Genomic DNA, 18,506 nt, shown 5'->3' on the forward strand with positions numbered 1-18,506 from the left:
CCGTGCGCATCCAGTTCACTGGCCTTTCCCTCCAAACGCTGGATCCGTCCACAGGCACGCGTCGCCAGATTAATTCAGATGAAATCGTCGGTTTTCATTCCCTGTTCTCGTATGATAAACAATGTCTAATCTTTCACATTGCATGTTTAAGCAGGCCGTTTTATCCCGTGATTTACCAACGGACATCTACGCGTATATTTTGAACGTCGTAAAGAAACATTTCCAGCGATTAATTGGTATAAAAAAAGCAACAATATGTTTATGTTAAACTGTCGGTAATAAATAAATAAATAGCTGAACGTTTATATTTGCGTATGTATACGTCTACGGCGCCCCCTGTTGACATGATGCGGTCACTGCAACCAACAGAGATTAGTTTGACATTCGTTGCAGTCTTTAACAAGATATTGTTGTCATTCATTGAAGTTACATTTAATCTATGAATCTTCGTAAGACAGCTATTATATTTCTAAGCCTAGCGCCATTGTATCCACACATTGCATCATACATCATACAGCCTAGGTTCATTAATTACAGTTCAACCATGGTGCATGTTAGAACAGATAACAAGTGATTTTATGTTTTACATGTGTTTATTATGAGTAACTGCTATGTAACAAAATGGCGCTTTAGATTTAAAGATTTTTCTGTACAAGTATCCAGAGTTTAAACCAAATACAATTCATATTTAACTGAACAAGTTCCAACAGTACAAAAACAAGCAGCATTGGGTAATATCAGGCACCCCTGCTAAACTTTGGTATTGGGTCGGAAAGACCTGAACAAAGAAAAAACAATAAAAAGATACAAAACAAAAAGCATACAAATTAACAATTGAACAATTGTTAGTACAAATAGTGTTTCCATGGTGACAGACACGTTTTCTATACATTTCACTGTGTATTTATTTTGCACTCGACCAGAACATTGACTGCTTTTGGAAGAACCGGTTTTCTGGACTAAGAACTTTTCCCGGGAAATCAAAAAAGTTAAAGTCAGTGGCAATCAGATTTCAGTGGAAAATATTCTCATTACATGTAAGTGTCCTAACATTGGTCCAACAGAAAGGAGGGAATAAAACATCACGTGGATGGACTCGTTATCGTCGATACAAAAAAAGGCGTGTAAGGTGTATGTGATTTGGTGTACCAAGGCAGACCTCAACCAGGTCTTTGCATAACCACAGAATATCCTGTATTTAAAGTACCATAACTCACCTGCCCATGCACCATGAACCAACCCAGCAGGTGAACTACATTAAGACAGCGAACCTAAACACACAAAGCGTAGCTTTCACTAACTGTGCCAGAGCGGACTCCCAACCCAAGCAATGGGTACATACACTTATTCCAAATTCACCACCAACGGAGAAATTAAGCATTTTTCCCAACATTAGAAATACCTCAGCTGCTGCTGAGGCTACAGCCCCAAAAGAACAAGTACCAGGGTGGTAGTTTCCTCTTGAAACACCTCAAATTGAAAATGCATAACAAGAGCACAACTGCTCAAAATATGGAAATGATTCAATTGGCAGACAACTGCCGTGGTGGAAGCGAGACGTAGGCAGAGTAAAACAGAGGGGTGGCGCGGAGAAGAGAGAGGAAAGGAAATCCATCATCCGAACAGAAGATGTATTCCGGATAGTAACCAACGTGCGATCAAAAGGTATCGCGAACACATTCAGGCAACCAACAGGAGCGAGGGGGCGCATATGAAATAAAGATTACCTCTTGGTAATGAATGCAGACGTTAATGAAAGCAGGAGGGGGGGTGGGGAGATTAAGCGATCTGATTTTGATAAGCGTCTTGATAAGCAGCATTACGGAAGCTTTGCAGCGCTTTAATTAACGCCGCTCTCGCTATAATGAGTTCTTCAGCAGACATTTTTGGATCTCTGCATGCCAGAGAAACGCTGGGAAATAACAGGGTTTAGGAATCAGCCAAATATATCCGAGCATATTTCACTCCCAACACACCGATAAGACTAGGATTGGATGCACACAGACACACACGAGAAGTGGAAACAATGGGGTCGTACCCAGTAAGACGCAGCAGCCATGCTCAATGCATTATGGGTACAGAAATGCATTACGGTTAAAAGAACGTACAAAGAATTCATAATCAAGTGCCTGCTAAACAACGACCCCGGGGAAAATAACACGAATCAGTGCATATTGAAATCGATACACATTTTTGTACACCATTGTTGTACCTGAAGAAAGGACGCACAAGGATTGTTTAAAAACACAACAGCGGGGCTCTCCCAAGGAACGACCGACACGATTGTCGAATGTGCAAACACGTATGATTATTCATACCAGACCGGGCACCCGGGGACAGCAGAGAATCCAAACAAGGAAAAACGGGATACGGTACCTCTTACAGACATAGTAGGAAAAACAAAAAACATCAATAGGCAAATATTAATGTAGGATATATTATTACACGTATAACACGCGCGCACACGCAAGAAGCCACCGTGTGGCAACGTGGTGTGCGAGCGCGTCCTCAAAGCTTGCATCAACAGGCAACCAATCCGCTTTGAGAGTCAAGTACAGGTTGCCATGGGAATGTAGGTCATATATGCATCCGCGGTTCCGCCGTGTATATATATAGGGAACCAGGGACTGCTGGTCAGAGAACTGGACGAGTCCTCCATCTTTGATCCTCTTCCATCCTTTATATACCCCCCCCCCCTGCCCCCTCCCCCCTCCCTCTGCTGGGAATTGAGGCGGAGTCACAGGGCAGGCTCCGGGAGGTTCACGCCGGGTGTGTACCCCCGGTGTTGACCGGTACCCCGGTCTCCACGTGGCAGGGCACGGGGAATGTGTCTCCCAGTGACGTGGGGCTCTTCCGAGCATACATTCATAGCTTTCTCTGGAGAGAGAGATAGAGGGAGCAGAGTAGAGTGTGTGTGGAGCTGGGACGATGGGGAGGATGGGGGGGGGGGGTTGGTCCGTACATCTTCACGAGGGGATCTCAATCGCCTCAAAGTTTGCATTAAGTCTTTTCTTTTTCTTTCCCGGCCTGGAGTTTCAGTTCAAACAACGAGGCATGAAGTCCTCCTCGTCTCTGGGCCGGTGGGAATGTAAACACATGTGAGAGTCAGAGTGAGAGAGAATCTTTGGCAGAGAGCGAGGAAGTCTCTTAGGAGGTAGTGGATGGAGAGAAGCTGAAGTGGGGGAATCGTGGCTCTGGTGAAGAGGAAGGGGGAGGAATCAGGTGTGTGTGTGTGTGTGTGTGTGTGTGTGTGTGTGTGTGTGTGTGTGTGTGTGTGTGTGTGTGTGTGTGTGTGTGTGTGTGTGTGTGTGTGTGTGTGTGTGTGTGTGTGTGTGTGTGTGTGTGTGTGTGTGTGTGTGTGTGTGTGTGTGTGTTTAGGGGGGGGCTAGGGCAAGCCTAGCCTATGAGGGAGCAGGATGCTCCTGTGTGTTAGTCCTATGGGATCCACTTGTGTTGTTGACGGCTTGCGTGTGAGCAGTGCCTGGGAAGCTGCTGCTGCTACTGTTGTGTTGTTGCTGCTGCTGCTGCTGCTCCGACCTGTGGCCAGAGGGGGGCGCCAGCGGGACGGGGAGCTGGGAAACCACAGGCTCCTTTCCCTCACCCCAGAAGCTCCTGCTGGCCGGGTCTGGACGAGAGGGGGGAGCAGATGGTTAGCACGGGCGCTCACACCGTGAGCAGAGTGTTCCCGGCAGGAGCACAGCAATCACAGGGATCCCAGCACGGAGCCCCCTCTCCCCCCTAGCAGTCTCACGGTTCGACCACTAACACAGTATCGCCAGCGTTAGTGGGGCGCTCATACAGCGACCTCAATGTTCTTTCTCATGCTAATTCTGACCTTTATTTCAGGCAGATTACCGACATTCATTAACCGGACATTCACTGTTACCACATAAGAAAAACAGACAAAAGTATTTTGTTAAAAAAAGAAAATAAAATCATCGACCAACAGCTAACCGGCTAACGTTAGCATCCGTTGCTCTCACCGGTGGCGTAGCACTCTCCAGGCTCCGGGCCCCCCAGACGTTCCCCGTGCGAGGGGGGGTGGAGGCCCCCGTAGGAGGAGTTGGAGGCGGAGGGGTCCTGCTGGCTGATGAGGCCCTCCAGCGTGGCGTCCTCTCTGGGGGGGCCGCGGGGGGCCCCCAGCCCCACGTCGTCCTCCTCCGCCCCCAGGTAGGCGTAGGGGCAGTACTCCCGGGTGCGGGAGTAGATGTTGGCGTTGTCGTAGCAGTCGGAGCAGATGACCAGCGAACCTGCGCCACCTGCTGGCGGGGGGAGGGGGGGGAGCAGAAGGTGGAGCAGGGTTTTAGGGGTGTTGTTCAGCAAAGCGAGGGGGGGGGGGGGGGGGGATGGGTTTATATGTGACGAGGGAGCGCGAGGAAGTGAGTGAGGGAGCGGTGAAACAAGAGAGTAGTTAGAGTGTAGTTTAGCGCACAACCTTGGTTAGTCTTCTACGGTAGAATCTGTTTTGCGGTCAGTATTTTTCCACAGTATTTCTCTGAGAAAATAATAAGAATCCAACAATGTAGGAAGGCTGCAGGAGATGACACACATATACATACACATATACACACACACACACACACACACACACACACACACACACACACACACACACACACACACACACACACACACACACACACACACACACACACACACACACACACACACACACACACACACACACACACACACACACACACACATGTTTTTCAATGAAACCAATTGCATTTGAGGCGCCCCACATCTTTTGTTGCATGGATGACTATGGAGGACTGGCGTTGCACTAAAAGAGGCATGCAGGGGAAAACACTGCTACTTTAAACATTCAAACTCTACGTGAGCTGATTAGCATGGAACCCCCCCCCCCCTCCCCCGCCCCATCTCCTCAGGAAGAGAATACGGTTCTTTGTTAATCCCAGACAGGGTGATGTGGACGTCAGGGCAGAAAGTGAAGGACAGTAGTATTCAAAAGAGTGACATTGAGAACAAGAATAAAACGATGCAAGGAGATTAAGACGACTTGTCCTTCATGGGCGTCTCGGGAAATACCAGGTATGGCAGTGCGCTACACTACAAGCCATTTCCTCTCTTCTTCAACCCACTCATCTCACTTTCCCCCCTCCCTACAGAAAACAGCTCCGTGGTCACATATGTTCACAGGACGCTAGCGGAAGAAAGATAAGCCTTTGTACAGTCCTCTAGTGAGTGATCCCCAGATGCACATATTGAGTCACGGCTGTCCCATCACCACAAACGGCTGGTACGGTGGATGGTGTTGTATTATCCCTGCTGCTCCTGTAACTCTGCTTGAAGGTTTGACTGCGTACCGAGTATATTATTTAACTGCTGAATGATTCATGACATTCTTCACTCAGCGTTTCACAGACACACTCTCGGCAAAAGCATGCAGACAAACTATGAATAAGGAAATAGCTATGTGGTAATCGTAAACATAAAACAGGACACAAAATACGGAACCGAATACTAAAATGAACATAGACAAAGCAAGAAGCAGAAAATGAGGAGAAAATCTGTTCTCAAAAGCTATGTTTGGAAATGAAAGACCAAATAAAGACCAAAAATAAAAGCGCAGGAACTCGACTCTGACTATTTGAGGTCCACACTTTTCCAAGGATTTGTGCATGTGTTTGTGCTCGCCTGTGTGTGCGTGCGTGTGTGCGTGTGTGTGTGCGTGTGTGTGTGCGTGCGTGCGTACTGACCTGTGGGAGCACCGGGGAGGCCGTCTCCTCGGGGCTGCTCCCCCGGCTGGAAGCTGCTCCTGCCGGGGAACAGCGAGCCCACCCTGCAGTGCAGCGTCCCGCCCTCGTTATCCAGCTCCAGGCCCGTGTCCCCGTAGAACACACCTGGGAGGGGGGCACAAGGGGGGGGGGGCACAGGGGCTCGTTAGGGCTAGCGTCGCTCGTTAACCACTAAAGAGGCTCGTCGTGAACTCCGCCGCTCGTTAGGGACTAGGGGTCCAGCGAGGGACGTGGCTTCTCATTATGAACATAGTCGCTCGTTAAAGACGAACTGGCTCGTTTAGAACCAGTCGGCGCATTAAGAACTATTAGCTCGTTAAGTACCAGTGCCTCGTTAAGAAAAATAGCGGCGCATTTTAAAAGTAACTGTCTGGCGTGGAAATGTTCACGCTGTAGTTGTCGCGATGTGTATTAAAGTCACAATGTGCGAGATCAACACCCACCGTCGGGCTATTTAAAAACTCCATAAAAGTCTTCTGTATACTCTTAAAGTGGTTGTGTGGATAGCAGGATGTTCTTGTAAACAAAGGGAGGTACGGGCTGGCCAGCATTTGTTATGTGTGGCATTATTGAAATAATTCTCAAATGTTGTATTATATATATGATATAAATTATATTAAAATGATGTGTAAGAGCCTAGCTCAACTAAAGAACCAAACTAAGCATAAAGCATTGCTCCTTTGTACCGCTAAGTGGCAAGAAGGACCGACATAACCCCAACAAATCAGCTGAATGCTGATTTGTTCAAGTGAGCCCTTTTTGATTCACTTGAAAAGGGGGGCTTTAAAAAGAGCCAGTTAGTCTGGTGGTTTGTTTCTGGGTTCAAGACCCCGATGTCTTTGAGCAAGACGCCCTAAACCCCTTATAGCCACTCCTTAATGACCTGTATCTGAATGCCCTGCGGGTCACCTGTAACAAGAGCATCTGCTGTTACACACTAATCGATACGTTCAATAGGACGGTAAACAAACGGCGCTCCACCCACCGTCGGTGCCCTTGTGGGCGTAGCCGTTGGACAGCGGGGGCATGAGCTGCTGGTGGCTGCCAGCCTCCGAGTTGCTGTAGCCCTCCTGGGGCTCCGACAAGGTGCCCTGGGAGGACAGGTAGCTGGGGATGTCTGCCGGCAGGTTCATTTCATCTGCAACACGGGTTTAGTACAGAAGAGTTGCAATCAATCACAGTGAGAGTTCAGTCATGTTGTTTGAGTCACTCTGCAAACCTCAGGCCCAAGGCACACGTTTGTGTCAGGACGGATGTAAAAAACAAAAAAAAAAAAAAAACATTAACATTTAAAATATATGTAAAAGAAACAACAAAGAAACGTAAATGATTTGTGTCAAAGATAAACGTGAAATCTATACTAGCGTCAAAACAGCCCCGTTACATTCGTGCTCCATTAAAACTACACTATTTCCTCACTACTTCTTCTTTAGGGTGGCGCTACGATTATGAACCGAAACCAAGCCTGTGGGCTTTGAGCGTTGAAGCAGAATCGCCCTCATATTTAAGAACTTGATCAAATCTGACCGTCCCTAAATGTTTGCTAATGTCATGCAACCCTAAGTGTAGGAAACATTGTGATTTCCGGAGCGCTGGTTCCGTCAAACCGACGGCGATACATCAAACAGCGCCGACATTAGCATGCAGGGCTGAATTTCTAAAGAATCGCATAAATAAAGCTAGCTATGATTGAATCAGTGAACTGATCACGCATGAAATGACTGATGGCATTAAGGGACCCGAGTGACTGACACACACACACACACACACACACACACACACACACACACACACACACACACACACACACACACACACACACACACACACACACACACACACACACACACACACACACACACACACACACACACACACACCAAAGTCTAATGATTCGCCCTTGGCTTTGAATTCATTTGCGAACCGCACAATCAGCGGCATATTTACCCTCTGCAGAGTAATTTTATGCTTTTCAAGTCATCACACAACTTTGAGATAAGAAAAATGTGATGATTGCTCCCGGGGGGAAAGCGGGTCGCCTGCGAAAGGGGAGGGCGAGTCCTTTGAGTGTAGATGGCTGGAGAATGTAGATTAGGAGCCGAGTGCTACAGTCATGCTAGGTGCATAGTAAAGTCCTGTGTGTAGCTCACCGGATTCACGCACAGCACAAACTAAGGCTGAACAGCCTTGTGTTGGACCACAATGTTAACAATGGAATATCTTTTTTTTCGGTCATGCTCTTGCTACATTGAACAGACTGCCGTTTTTTTCTTCTTTGTTAAGGTGCTGATCTTACCAATGAATAGAAGTTATGAACCAAAGAAAGCCCCATTGCACGTAGCAAGTGTTGCAGTAACCAGACAGGAACGCAGTGAATTCAGTCTGCTAGCCTGTAATGGCATCACCAACCCCGCAATAAAGCTATGCGCGTTGGCCTGTAGCGATATCACTAACCAGACCTCAAGCATGACCCCTGGGGTCGGCCTGCAGCAGCCTCAGCCACCTCAAGTCATTCCGTTCCCCCACAGCACCATCAGCGACCACAGCCGTCCCCCTCCTGGCCCTGCCACCGACCTGTGTTGGTGATGCTGTAGTCCTCGCTCTTCCGGCGCATGTGGTAGATGACGATGACCCAGACCAGCGAGGTGCCCACCACGCAGCACACCACCACGATCACCACGATGCCCACCGTGGTCCAGTTGTCCGACTCGTACGAGGCGCCCGTGTCGCAGTTGGCCAACGGCGACACGCCCAGGTAGATGTGCCCGCGCTCCGTGCCCAGCGTGTTGGACATGACGCAGGTGTACTTCCCGGCGTCGGCCGGCCCCGCGTCCACGATGATGAGCAGCTGGTTGGCGGCGGCGAAGAAGTGGCGCTCCGTGAGCACCAGCGGCCCGTCGTCCTTGGTCCAGTTGAGGCGGGGGGCGGGGCTGCCGCCGGCGATGCACTGGAGCACCGCCGTCTCGCCGCGCGCCACCGTGCGGTCCTCCAGCGGGCGCATGAAGGACGGCGTCTCTGTGGGGGGGGGAGGAGGGGAGCGCTGGTTAGTTCATCATAGTGCACGCCACGCGCTGTATGCTCAGAGCGGACACCCGCCATTCATCAATTATACTCTGGTAAGAAAACATTAAAATGATCAAAAAGTATGTCGACGGCACGCAGGCTATTGCTAGCAGGGCATTAGCATGCGGCTAAGCTACACGCCCGACACCACCCCCGGGGGAACCCACCCAGTACGGTCAGCGTGGCGTTGGCCGACAGGCTGCCGGCGGCGTTCTGCGCCGTGCAGCTGTACACGCCCATGTCCTCCGTCTTCACGTTGGCGATGAAGAAGATGTCGTCGTCGGGCATGACGTGCATGCGGCGCTCGCGGGCGGCGGGGAAGTCCGTGCCGCCGTCCTTCTGCCAGGCGATCTGCGGGGAGGGGTGGCCGTCGGCGGCGCACTCCAGCCGGGCCATGGTGCCCGTGCGGATGGTCAGGTCCATGGGCGTCTTCAGGAAGGAGGGCAGCTCTGCAGAGCACAGGGGAGGCGACTACATTAGATACGACTTCATTAATCCCCCCGTTGGATCTATTTGTTTGTCGCCACAGCCCAGAAGCATTGGAAAAAAAACACAGGATAAAAAATACAATACAATAAAAATGCAAAGTACTAATGCAAACAAAAATAGACGCTTAGATAAATGCTGAACTAAATGCACGTGGGACAAGACTAGGTTCTTAAGGACAAGAGTCTATCGTACCAGGCACAGATAGGGCCCAATCAATTCTGACCGAGAACAGTTTGATAACAAACTATTATCTTTTTATGTCATCTATGGTTTAATTGCACCTGATGGCCAAGATGGAGGTAGCTCCCTCAAGCTATCATTACAAAAAGGCTAAATGTAGAAATATAAATATCTAGGACAACACAAAATAGGTTGTATTGATTAACAAAATAAAGGCATTCTGTAGTTACGAACAACATCATTATATTCAACAGGATTCAAAGAAAGAAAGCATTGTGGTAACAAGAACCCAAATACAGCCAACATCAATGACCATGACTGAAACTCCAACACACAACGGACCCGAAAAAGGGCGGCAACAGACAAAGTCGGGGGGGGGGGGGGGTCAAGGGGGCGGGGCCTCACCGTTGACGGTGAGCCGGGCGCGGTGAGAGTAGTTGGAGCCAAAGTGGTTGGTGACCACGCACTGGTAGAGGCCCTCGTCCGTGAAGTTGACGCTGAGCAGGTGCAGCACGGTGGTGTAGCTGAGCTCGCCCTGCTGGTAGCGGGCGTAGTTCTCCACCTGCCCGTCGTACAGCACCTCGCCGTCCTTGCGCCAGGCCGTGGCCATGGGCGAGTCGCTGCTGCTGGACGCCACGCAGCTCAGAGTCACGTTGGTGCCCCGCAGCGCCGTGGCCGTCTCCGGGTGCGCCGAGATGCGCGGCTTGGGGAAGTCATCTGTGGGGGAGGGGGGGGGAGAGAGGGGGGGAGAGAGAGAGGGGGAGTCGTTAGGCGTCACTACAAAAGTAGTAAAAGATAACTCAGAATGATGCAAAGGCCTGTTATGGCTGCTAAGTTTGTTATACTTTTAGTATACGTTTTTTGTGTTTCATGTCCATTTGATTGTAAAATCTTAAGTATATGTTTTATGTGTAATGGGTCATTTTATCTTTTGACTTGTACAAGACGTGTGCATAGTTCCTTTAGTTCTAGTGTTTATAGTTCATTTTGGGGCTTTTGGCCTGTTAACATCGACGAATGGACACCAGATGCGAAATAGCTATTTTGGCTTATTCTGGCACATCGACATTTTTCATGTTTATTAATGTGCAATGTCCAGGACCAAATCTTAAATAAATAAATAGATTAGGGCCTTCAGCCAGTAGGTTCACCAGTGTTTCTTTGTCTATACGTTTGCTGAATGTAATTGTTTGCACAAGTAGGGAGACAAGAAGGGACCTGCTCTTGTCACTAGAGTTTCTGTGTATATTTTAAGGACTAAGGTAGTTACCTAGCCTGGTTATCAGTCAGAAATTATAGCTATTTAAATTAAAACATTTTAAACATTATAAATACACAAATGAATAATTACGTACACACATTGAAGACCATACAAATGTGCTAATGTCATGTTGTATCCACACATACATCATACAAAAAGGGAAGAGAGAGCTATAGAGACAGTAGAGAGAGCGTACACTGACCACAAACAAATTCCTCGGCAGTGACAGACAGGATGTCCCGCCCCACCAGGTTGGCCGGGTGGGCACACACAGCAGAGACCGATTGGTGGAAATGGCTGTCAATCAACCACTGGCCCAGCCACTGCAGCTGGCAGTCACACAGAAGGCTTGTGGTGTTGAGCATACTGAGAGCAGAGGAGGATAATAAAGGGATGTTAAACTCTCATATCTGATGTCAAATGCTGACACTATCATTATCTCTAGATGGCCATCTATGTGCATTAACGGATGAGTGTCACGTTAACACATAAGGATATATTCTAGACACATTTAGCAGTCAAAGTCGCCTCTTGGATTTATGTCATTTAAGTCATTTCATCGTACCGCTCATCTTAATATTCACCTCATAAAACCACATGCATTCCGTTTAATATTCCTTCAATGCGGCGACATCAAAAGAGCTCATATTTCCCATTGCGTGCCCGGTCTGTGCTTAAATTATTATTACCTGACATTGCAATACGTCAACGAAGCTTGGTGCTAACCCTGCATTACCACTTTAACATACTTACCATCTTAAAACCCACTTTCCATTTTTAAAAACACTTTCAATTTTAAAAACACCCTTCGCATCTTAAATCACACTTTCCATCTTGGGAAAACAATTTCCATCTTAAACAGACTATCCATCTTTAAAAACACACTTTCCATTTGGAAACATACTTTCAATCTTGCAACACCCTTCCCATCTTAAATCACACTTTCCATCTTGCAACACACTTTCCATCTTAAACACACATTCCTTCTAAAAACACAGCTTAGGCAGCGTTTTTTGCCCACGATAACAGAATCCACTCACAAGGATTTCAGCTTCAGGTGAGCCAGGGCGTCGGGGTGGACTGACATGATGCCGTTCTTGCTCAGGTCCCTATAGGGTGGACGAAGAACAGAGGGAGGGAGGGAGGGAGAGAGAGACGGAGGGAGAGGGGGGCAGGAGATGAACGTATAGATTAGGACACTTGTGCGGTGCGATGGGATAAAGCTGGCGGCTCTCTTGGGTTCACAAGCCCATCAGACAAGACCAGCACTATGTAATAAAGCGTGAGTGAGCCCTGGGGGCCCATTTTCTCTTCCCGACGCAAACACTGATCCTATGGATAAAAATGGTATGGTGTGGGTTTTTCCTGCAATGGAAAGGCTTAGGCACCCGACTCTAGGTTTCTTTCACCGTGCCTAAGCCATCCAAGAGATAAGACGCAAGAAGAAAAAAGGTAAAAGGTTAAAACTACCAGATTGTCCATGCATTTATTGCTGCAGTTCGGGCATCCCTCGACCACGGTTGATGGTGGCTCCATCGCTACGGATTAGCGAACACGGGAGCGCTACATCTCAGAGCCATGAGGTGATCCATCACCGAAAACGGATCGGCAATTCTGAGGTTAAAACCTATCCAGTCCTTCACCGTTTTTGGCAGACAATCACTGCCAAGAACAGGTTGAGCGATCGCACTACTGTAGCCTGGCTAGTGACATCGCCCGTCAAGAACGTTCACATCGGCTGTCACTCAAAGCCTTATTTATAGCCAGCTGGAAGCCTGGTGGTCTTATGGTATGGACACCTCAGAGGGGAGGGAAGGCCTTCATACTCACAGGTGCTCCAGCTCCTCCAAGCCCTGGAAGGCCTTCTTGGTGATGGACTTGATCTTGTTCCTCTGGAGAATACTGGGTAGGAAGAGAGGTTGAAGTTAGTTTAAGCAACGCCTTCCAAAATGACCTTGAAGTTTGATTGCAAAGTAAGTTCAACGGGTATCATCGTTTTGTTTAAACAAGATCTATGTTGGTTCAGGTTTGGACACATCCTGCTTTGTGACTTTACAGGCAAACACAGTGCCAGAACCGCTTATTAGAAGTAGAAAATAAGCCAATGCCGGCTTGTTATCAGTGGAAATCAAACTTTTCCTTTGTTAACCTGGATTGTGGAATTAACATCTAATGCGAGCACCTAGAGCTGTGCTTGTATATAACACCCAACTAATTACAACTGGGATATTGCAACCGAAAACCGATCACGAAATCATCTTAAACCATGCACTCGTTCCCAGTAAATGAATACCACCGAGACATTCCCAAAACAGCCCGGTATTCCACGGAGCGCGGCCCTTACAGAGTGTTGAGCTTCTTCATGCCCTCAAACACGCTGATGGAGTCCTCGATGGCCCAGGAGATCTCATTATTGCGGATATCCCTGAAAAGGCAGAGGACCAGCGTGTAAACACTCAAGACACGTTTTCAACAGACAAGGGGTGAATAGACCGCGGGCCTTTCAGAATCGGAGGATGGAGGAGAGGAAACCCAATGGGGGCGGACACGGGGTGAGTGTTGTCCTGAGGAGATATTAACATGGTCCTTCTCAGCGAGCAGCTTTTAATTGCGCCTCTCGCTCTGCTTATTGGACACCACTGCGGGTCCCGGAGAGGCCCCGCGTACAGGACAGGTCATGGACCTTCCTTTGTCTGCGTGCCCGGGTTCTTTTCAAGAGGCCATGGCCCCCGTTCTGGTTGTCATGCACTGACCTCCATACCACAAGCCCCTGCTTGTACCGCCACCCCGCTACTCCCCCCCTCCCCCCCCCCCCCCACCACCCCTTTAGAGCGCCATGTGTTCTCACTACACAGCCGTACCTCACTAATAGATGTTCTGGGGAGATGTGCTTCATTAAGCCTTTTTCAATGCAAACTGAGGGGAACTCTCCCCAGCCCCCACCCCTTAGTGGGGTTCAAACCACCCCCCCTCCGACCTAGGGAATCAGTCAGTATAGCTGCTAAATATAACCAAGGGGACCCCAAGTGATAAAGTATGAACTGGTTAATGACATTTTGGTTTGGTGGAGGAATATGAAACAATTTCAGAAAGAAGTTATGGTGGAAAAAAAAATAAAGCTACAAAGAAACGGGTTTCTATTAAGACTACAATGACTTCGACAGATCCACATCTAAAAATGAGGTGAGTAGAAGACGGAATTAGATCACAAACATACAAATACACACTTCAAACTAAACTAGAAACAAACTATTTATATTTCTTTTTGCGACTTCACGGTGCATTCCATGGCAGGACCAACACTACGGACTCACGGAGACACAAAGAAATGAAATAAACAAAATAAAAACACCTACTTTTGACGTAAGACTTCATCAGAAAGCAGAAGTGAAAGAGGTTAGTCATAAATCCTTGGATAAAGACGGTGTGTTTTGGTTTTGCTTTTCAATATAAAAGGGAGCTACAGAGACAGGCAGTTGACCTGACGCCTACAGGAAAGGAAATGGACATTTAATCAGAAAACCAAAAAGACATTAGTTTAGTTTTACATCAGAGATAGGACAGAGCTCCAGAGACGGACAGATGGAGGACTCACAGGCTGCGGAGGCTGGCCAGGCCGCCAAACACACCCTCTCCCAGGTGGCTGATGGTGTTCTCCCCCAGGTTCAGGTTCTCCAGGAGGCCCAGGCCCACGAAGGCCGTGTCCTCCAGACGCGTCAGGTGGTTGAAGGAGAGGTCCCTGCACAGGAGGAGATCCACGGGAGAAGACGTCACACAACACCATTTGACTCGGGCTAGGAATACACGCTTAAGGGCTGATTATGGTCCCGGATTCACGCCACGCAAGGACCACGCAGACGCTTCGACGCAGTCGTGAACCTGTTTCGGTTCTTCAACTGGGTTTTCGTGAGCAGCCCTTGCTTCTGCGTCGCCTCGACGGAAGGTTACATTTTTTGGGAGGTGCACGTCAGCCCCTTGTGGCGGACGTAAAGGAGGGTCAGCAAGGACGTAACGGGTCCGTAACCCCCCTGCGTTACGTGAACGTGGGTCCATTATCAACCCTCTAGAACACACCATACCACAGCCATGTAGCTCAGATATATTACCCTATATTAACCCCAGACGGGGAATTAGAGAGCAAATAAGATGCAAAGCAGGTAGTCAAATGTCTCCTGAGAGGCCCGGGGGCCAGCTGTTGCTAGGCGAGAGACAGGGTGAGTGGGATGTTTTTTTTTTTGCATCGCATAGGAAGCCGGACTCACAGTTGTTCGAGCTTCTGGAGGAACTCCCAGGCGTCTGCTCGTATGATGCCGATGGTGTTCTGGCTGAGCTGCAGGACGCGCAGCATCCGCAGGCCGTACAACCAGCCCTTACTTACCTCCGTCAGGTTGTTGTGCTCCAGCTCTCTGGAGGGTTAAGACAACACACACCGTGGTCAGGGGTGATTTGATTTGCATATGGGTCGTAACAAGTTGAACGTGAAGTGAAAGGTAATTGAACGGTCCTGCACACAAGGTGCTAGAATACACTCAAAATAAACCTAGTGCCTAGTTAATTAGCAAATGAGTGTAACAGAAAAGCAACCGCTATCCAGTCCACTTGCATCAGAACTCACTTAAATAAACTTGTTCAAGTTTCCACCAATGTTTCAAACGGCTCTATTCTACATTTTGAGCTACATCATGAGACATGCCACCCTTCCAGTTTCCTTCCGCCCAACGATAAGGCCTGTTGACTCACAGCTCTTCCATGTTGTTCAGTCCAAAGAAAGCTCCGTCCATCAGCTTGGTGATGCCGTTTCTCTGCATCTTCAGGGAGCGGAGGGCCTCCATCCCCTTGAAGGTCAGGCTGTCCACCACCTTGATCTTGTTGCGTTTAATCTCACTGGAAAATGGAATTAACCCGTCATCTATTTGACACAGCAAATGTTTGACAATCAACTTGGAAAAAACTAACTAGGCAATGTTATTAAGAAGAAGAAGAACAACAACAACAACAACACCTATACGATGAGCAAGAAGAAGAAGGGGAAGAAGAAGAAGAAGAACAACAACAACAACAACAACAAGACCGACAAGAAGAGGAAGAAGAAGAAGAAGAACAACAACAACAACAACAACACCTATACGATGAGCAAGAAGAAGAAGAAGAAGAAGAACAACAACAACAACAACAACAACAACAACACCTATACAATGAGCAAGAAGAATAAGAAGAACAACAACACCACCTATACGATGAGCAAGAAGAACAACAACAACAACAACAACACCTATACAATGAGCAAGAAGAAGAAGAAGAATTACAACAACAAGTACAACTCACAGGAAGTTTAGCATGGGCAACTTGAAGACCTTGGAGGGTAGCAGGGCCAGCCGGTTGCGGTTGAGTTTGAGCACCAACAGGGTGCTGGAGATGTTGTCGAAGCAGCCCGGCTCCAGCGTGCTGACCTTGTTGTTGCTCAGATTCCTGGGAGATAGAGAAGAGGGAACAGCGCTGCCGTTAGAAACACAAGACTTGCTTGTTTGTTTTGGTCCTCACACTAGGACAGGACCACCTGGGTTTGAAACAAACTAATGCGAAACATTAAGGCAGCATATTGTCATTGGGCCTTATTCTACCAGTATTAATATATTTTAAATAATATACATAATTAAACTTTTAACTTTTTTTTTTAAACACATGTCTTAAGCCTTGATTAGTAAATCAGTCATCAGTAAATCAGCCCCACCCTGAAACAATAAAAACAATGCAATGACTATGATAACTCTCACTACACTGGTGCACACCACTTTCTGATTTAATGCACTCTGGCGGAAACAATGACATACGGCAGTGGGTTTGAGTACTAATAATAAATGGAAATAGGAAATCACTTTGAACGTAAACGTCTACAAATAATCCTGATGTAGTCCAGTGTTAATAAACATTAGTAAACCTTAGAATGAATCACAGATTGTTGTGATTACACCAATGACATAACCCAAACATGAAGCCAATGGAACAGCACAACATGGTGCAAACACACTTTCTCCTAAATCCCAATAGAAGAGTAAGAAAACTTAAATAGGAACTTACAGGTATTTGAGCGGCATGGAGGGGAAGGCCTTGAGCACAGAGATAGAGTTGGAGGCGAGGTCGAGGGACTCCAAGGATGTGTACAGCTGCAGCTGATGCAGAGGTAGCTCCCAGATTCGGTTGTGGATCCTGGATAAGGGCAGTTAGAGACCAATTAAAAGCCAATCTACCACCGTCAGTGTATTACTCAAATATACACCGTTGTTGAAAGGAGAAACTAGATATAATCAACACAATCTATGACTGTATTTAGCATTAAGATTGCAAAAACATGCATGCCTTTGTGGTAGAGTGGAAAGCCTAACAGCCTGCTAAACCGCTAGAACATTTAATATTTTGCGTCTGAAGGGGACTTTTTAAATACTTTTTTGCTCATCTCAAGTCACAAACCAGTTTTCACAATAATATTAGTTTAGTATTAAGAGTTTACAACTGACGCATAATTATTAAAGCAAGGCATTGTTAGCATAAATAAACATACAATATATAATAGAAATAGAAATTGACCCTGATCTTTGCAATCACCAGAACATCATCACAGCAACCTAGAACCTGACAAGATGCTGGACTTACAATGACAACGACGTGACGTTGGAGGAGACGTCCCCAAGGGAAGGAATAGAAGTCAATTCGTTATGATTCATGCTCCTGCAAATGTAAATAAAAACAAACATTCAAACACAATCATCTACATGTTTCGACATGATATTCAGCTCGGAGCGATGACATGATCCCTTCAATGAATCACGGCAGTGATCCGATTCCCTTGAGACGGCTCAGAGGTGCTCGGGATTTTAGGGATACTACTTACACTTGGGTGATCCAGCTAGGGGGGTTACGAGGAGCTGTCGTAAGTCTTTTGCGGTTGCAGTCCAGGATATGTATCTCGTCGGATCCACTTTTACACGAGCATGGATCAGGACAGGGCTCCAGTGCACAGGCACTCAAACCCAACAACATGAAGACGACGGCCACAGACACGGGCCAATCCTCCGCCATTTTAAATGTCTTCCTAGCCATAGCTACGTGGCTAACTTGCTAACTGTCCGAACAATAGTTGTAAAGCACACAACACGCTCCTTTCCGGCACCCGGGATTAATCAAACGTGCACATAATTCCGCGGAGAGGTGGATCAATCCCATATCGTGGCGTGAAGTACATTTTTCCAACTTGCTGATGGCATCCCTGCCGAGATTTTTCCCGTCTTCCCTGGAATTCCTTCCGCTAGCTGTATTCCTCCAAGAAGGCACTTTTCCCAATACTGTACATGATACCGTACACCTCCAGTCCAGATCACAGTGCCATGGCACCGACCCTAATCGTTGCAAACTATTATCACACAGATTGTCTTATTTTAAATCAAAAAGTTATTTTTTCCCGACTTGTGTCTCGAAGGAACAACAAAGCGCCTCGCGTTGACGACATGAGATACCCCAGCTCCCGCCCCTTCCAGCATGTTTACACGGATTCAATTGGAAGGCGATCATGCCTGTCAAGTGTCTGCTGCTAGCCTATTGGAATTTATAAGAAGATGATTTAGTGCATCTTTTTTTTTGCAAAACACAACCGCTACATATAGGCTATTTTTGCAAAGTATTTTCTAAAGCCACCAACATAGTTTATCCCAAATATGGATGATAGTATAAAGATACATTAGTCATTTAGCAGGGCT

At 47.5% G+C, this 18,506-nt stretch overlaps 1 protein-coding gene across 2 annotated transcripts; it reads right to left on the minus strand.

Moving 5' to 3' along the window:
• Positions 1–546: 546 nt before the first annotated feature.
• On the minus strand, positions 547–18,412 carry lrig2 (leucine-rich repeats and immunoglobulin-like domains 2). Of its 2 annotated transcripts, none has more exons than XM_056605480.1 (18): positions 17,645–18,412; positions 17,407–17,481; positions 16,834–16,962; positions 16,081–16,224; positions 15,496–15,639; positions 15,018–15,161; positions 14,351–14,494; positions 13,100–13,180; positions 12,586–12,657; positions 11,796–11,864; positions 10,958–11,121; positions 9,900–10,211; positions 8,993–9,274; positions 8,337–8,777; positions 6,748–6,900; positions 5,724–5,867; positions 3,984–4,262; positions 547–3,625 (listed from the first exon to the last, which is right to left on the minus strand). In XM_056605480.1, exons 1-18 carry the CDS (start codon positions 17,851–17,853, stop codon positions 3,402–3,404), a joined length of 3,210 nt encoding a protein of 1,069 aa, XP_056461455.1. In that variant the 5' UTR covers positions 17,854–18,412; the 3' UTR covers positions 547–3,401. The 2 variants fall into 2 exon arrangements, with proteins under 2 accessions (XP_056461455.1, XP_056461456.1); XM_056605481.1 differs by having other exon boundaries at positions 3,984–4,259; positions 17,645–18,411.
• Positions 18,413–18,506: the final 94 nt, after the last annotated feature.

Source organism: Gadus chalcogrammus, chromosome 13 (assembly GCF_026213295.1).
Source record: "Gadus chalcogrammus isolate NIFS_2021 chromosome 13, NIFS_Gcha_1.0, whole genome shotgun sequence".
NCBI classification, from domain to species: Eukaryota; Metazoa; Chordata; class Actinopteri; order Gadiformes; family Gadidae; genus Gadus; species Gadus chalcogrammus.

Coding starts and splice junctions, on each gene's coding strand:
- lrig2 (XM_056605480.1), bottom strand. CDS start 17,853: ATGGCTAGGAAGACATTTAAAATGGCGGAGGATTGGCCCGTGTCTGTG. Junction 15,640..16,080: donor TTGCCCATGCTAAACTTCCT/GTGAGTTGTACT, acceptor TCCATTTTCCAG/TGAGATTAAACGCAACAAGA. Junction 14,495..15,017: donor CTCCAGAAGCTCGAACAACT/GTGAGTCCGGCT, acceptor CCTCCTGTGCAG/GGACCTCTCCTTCAACCACC.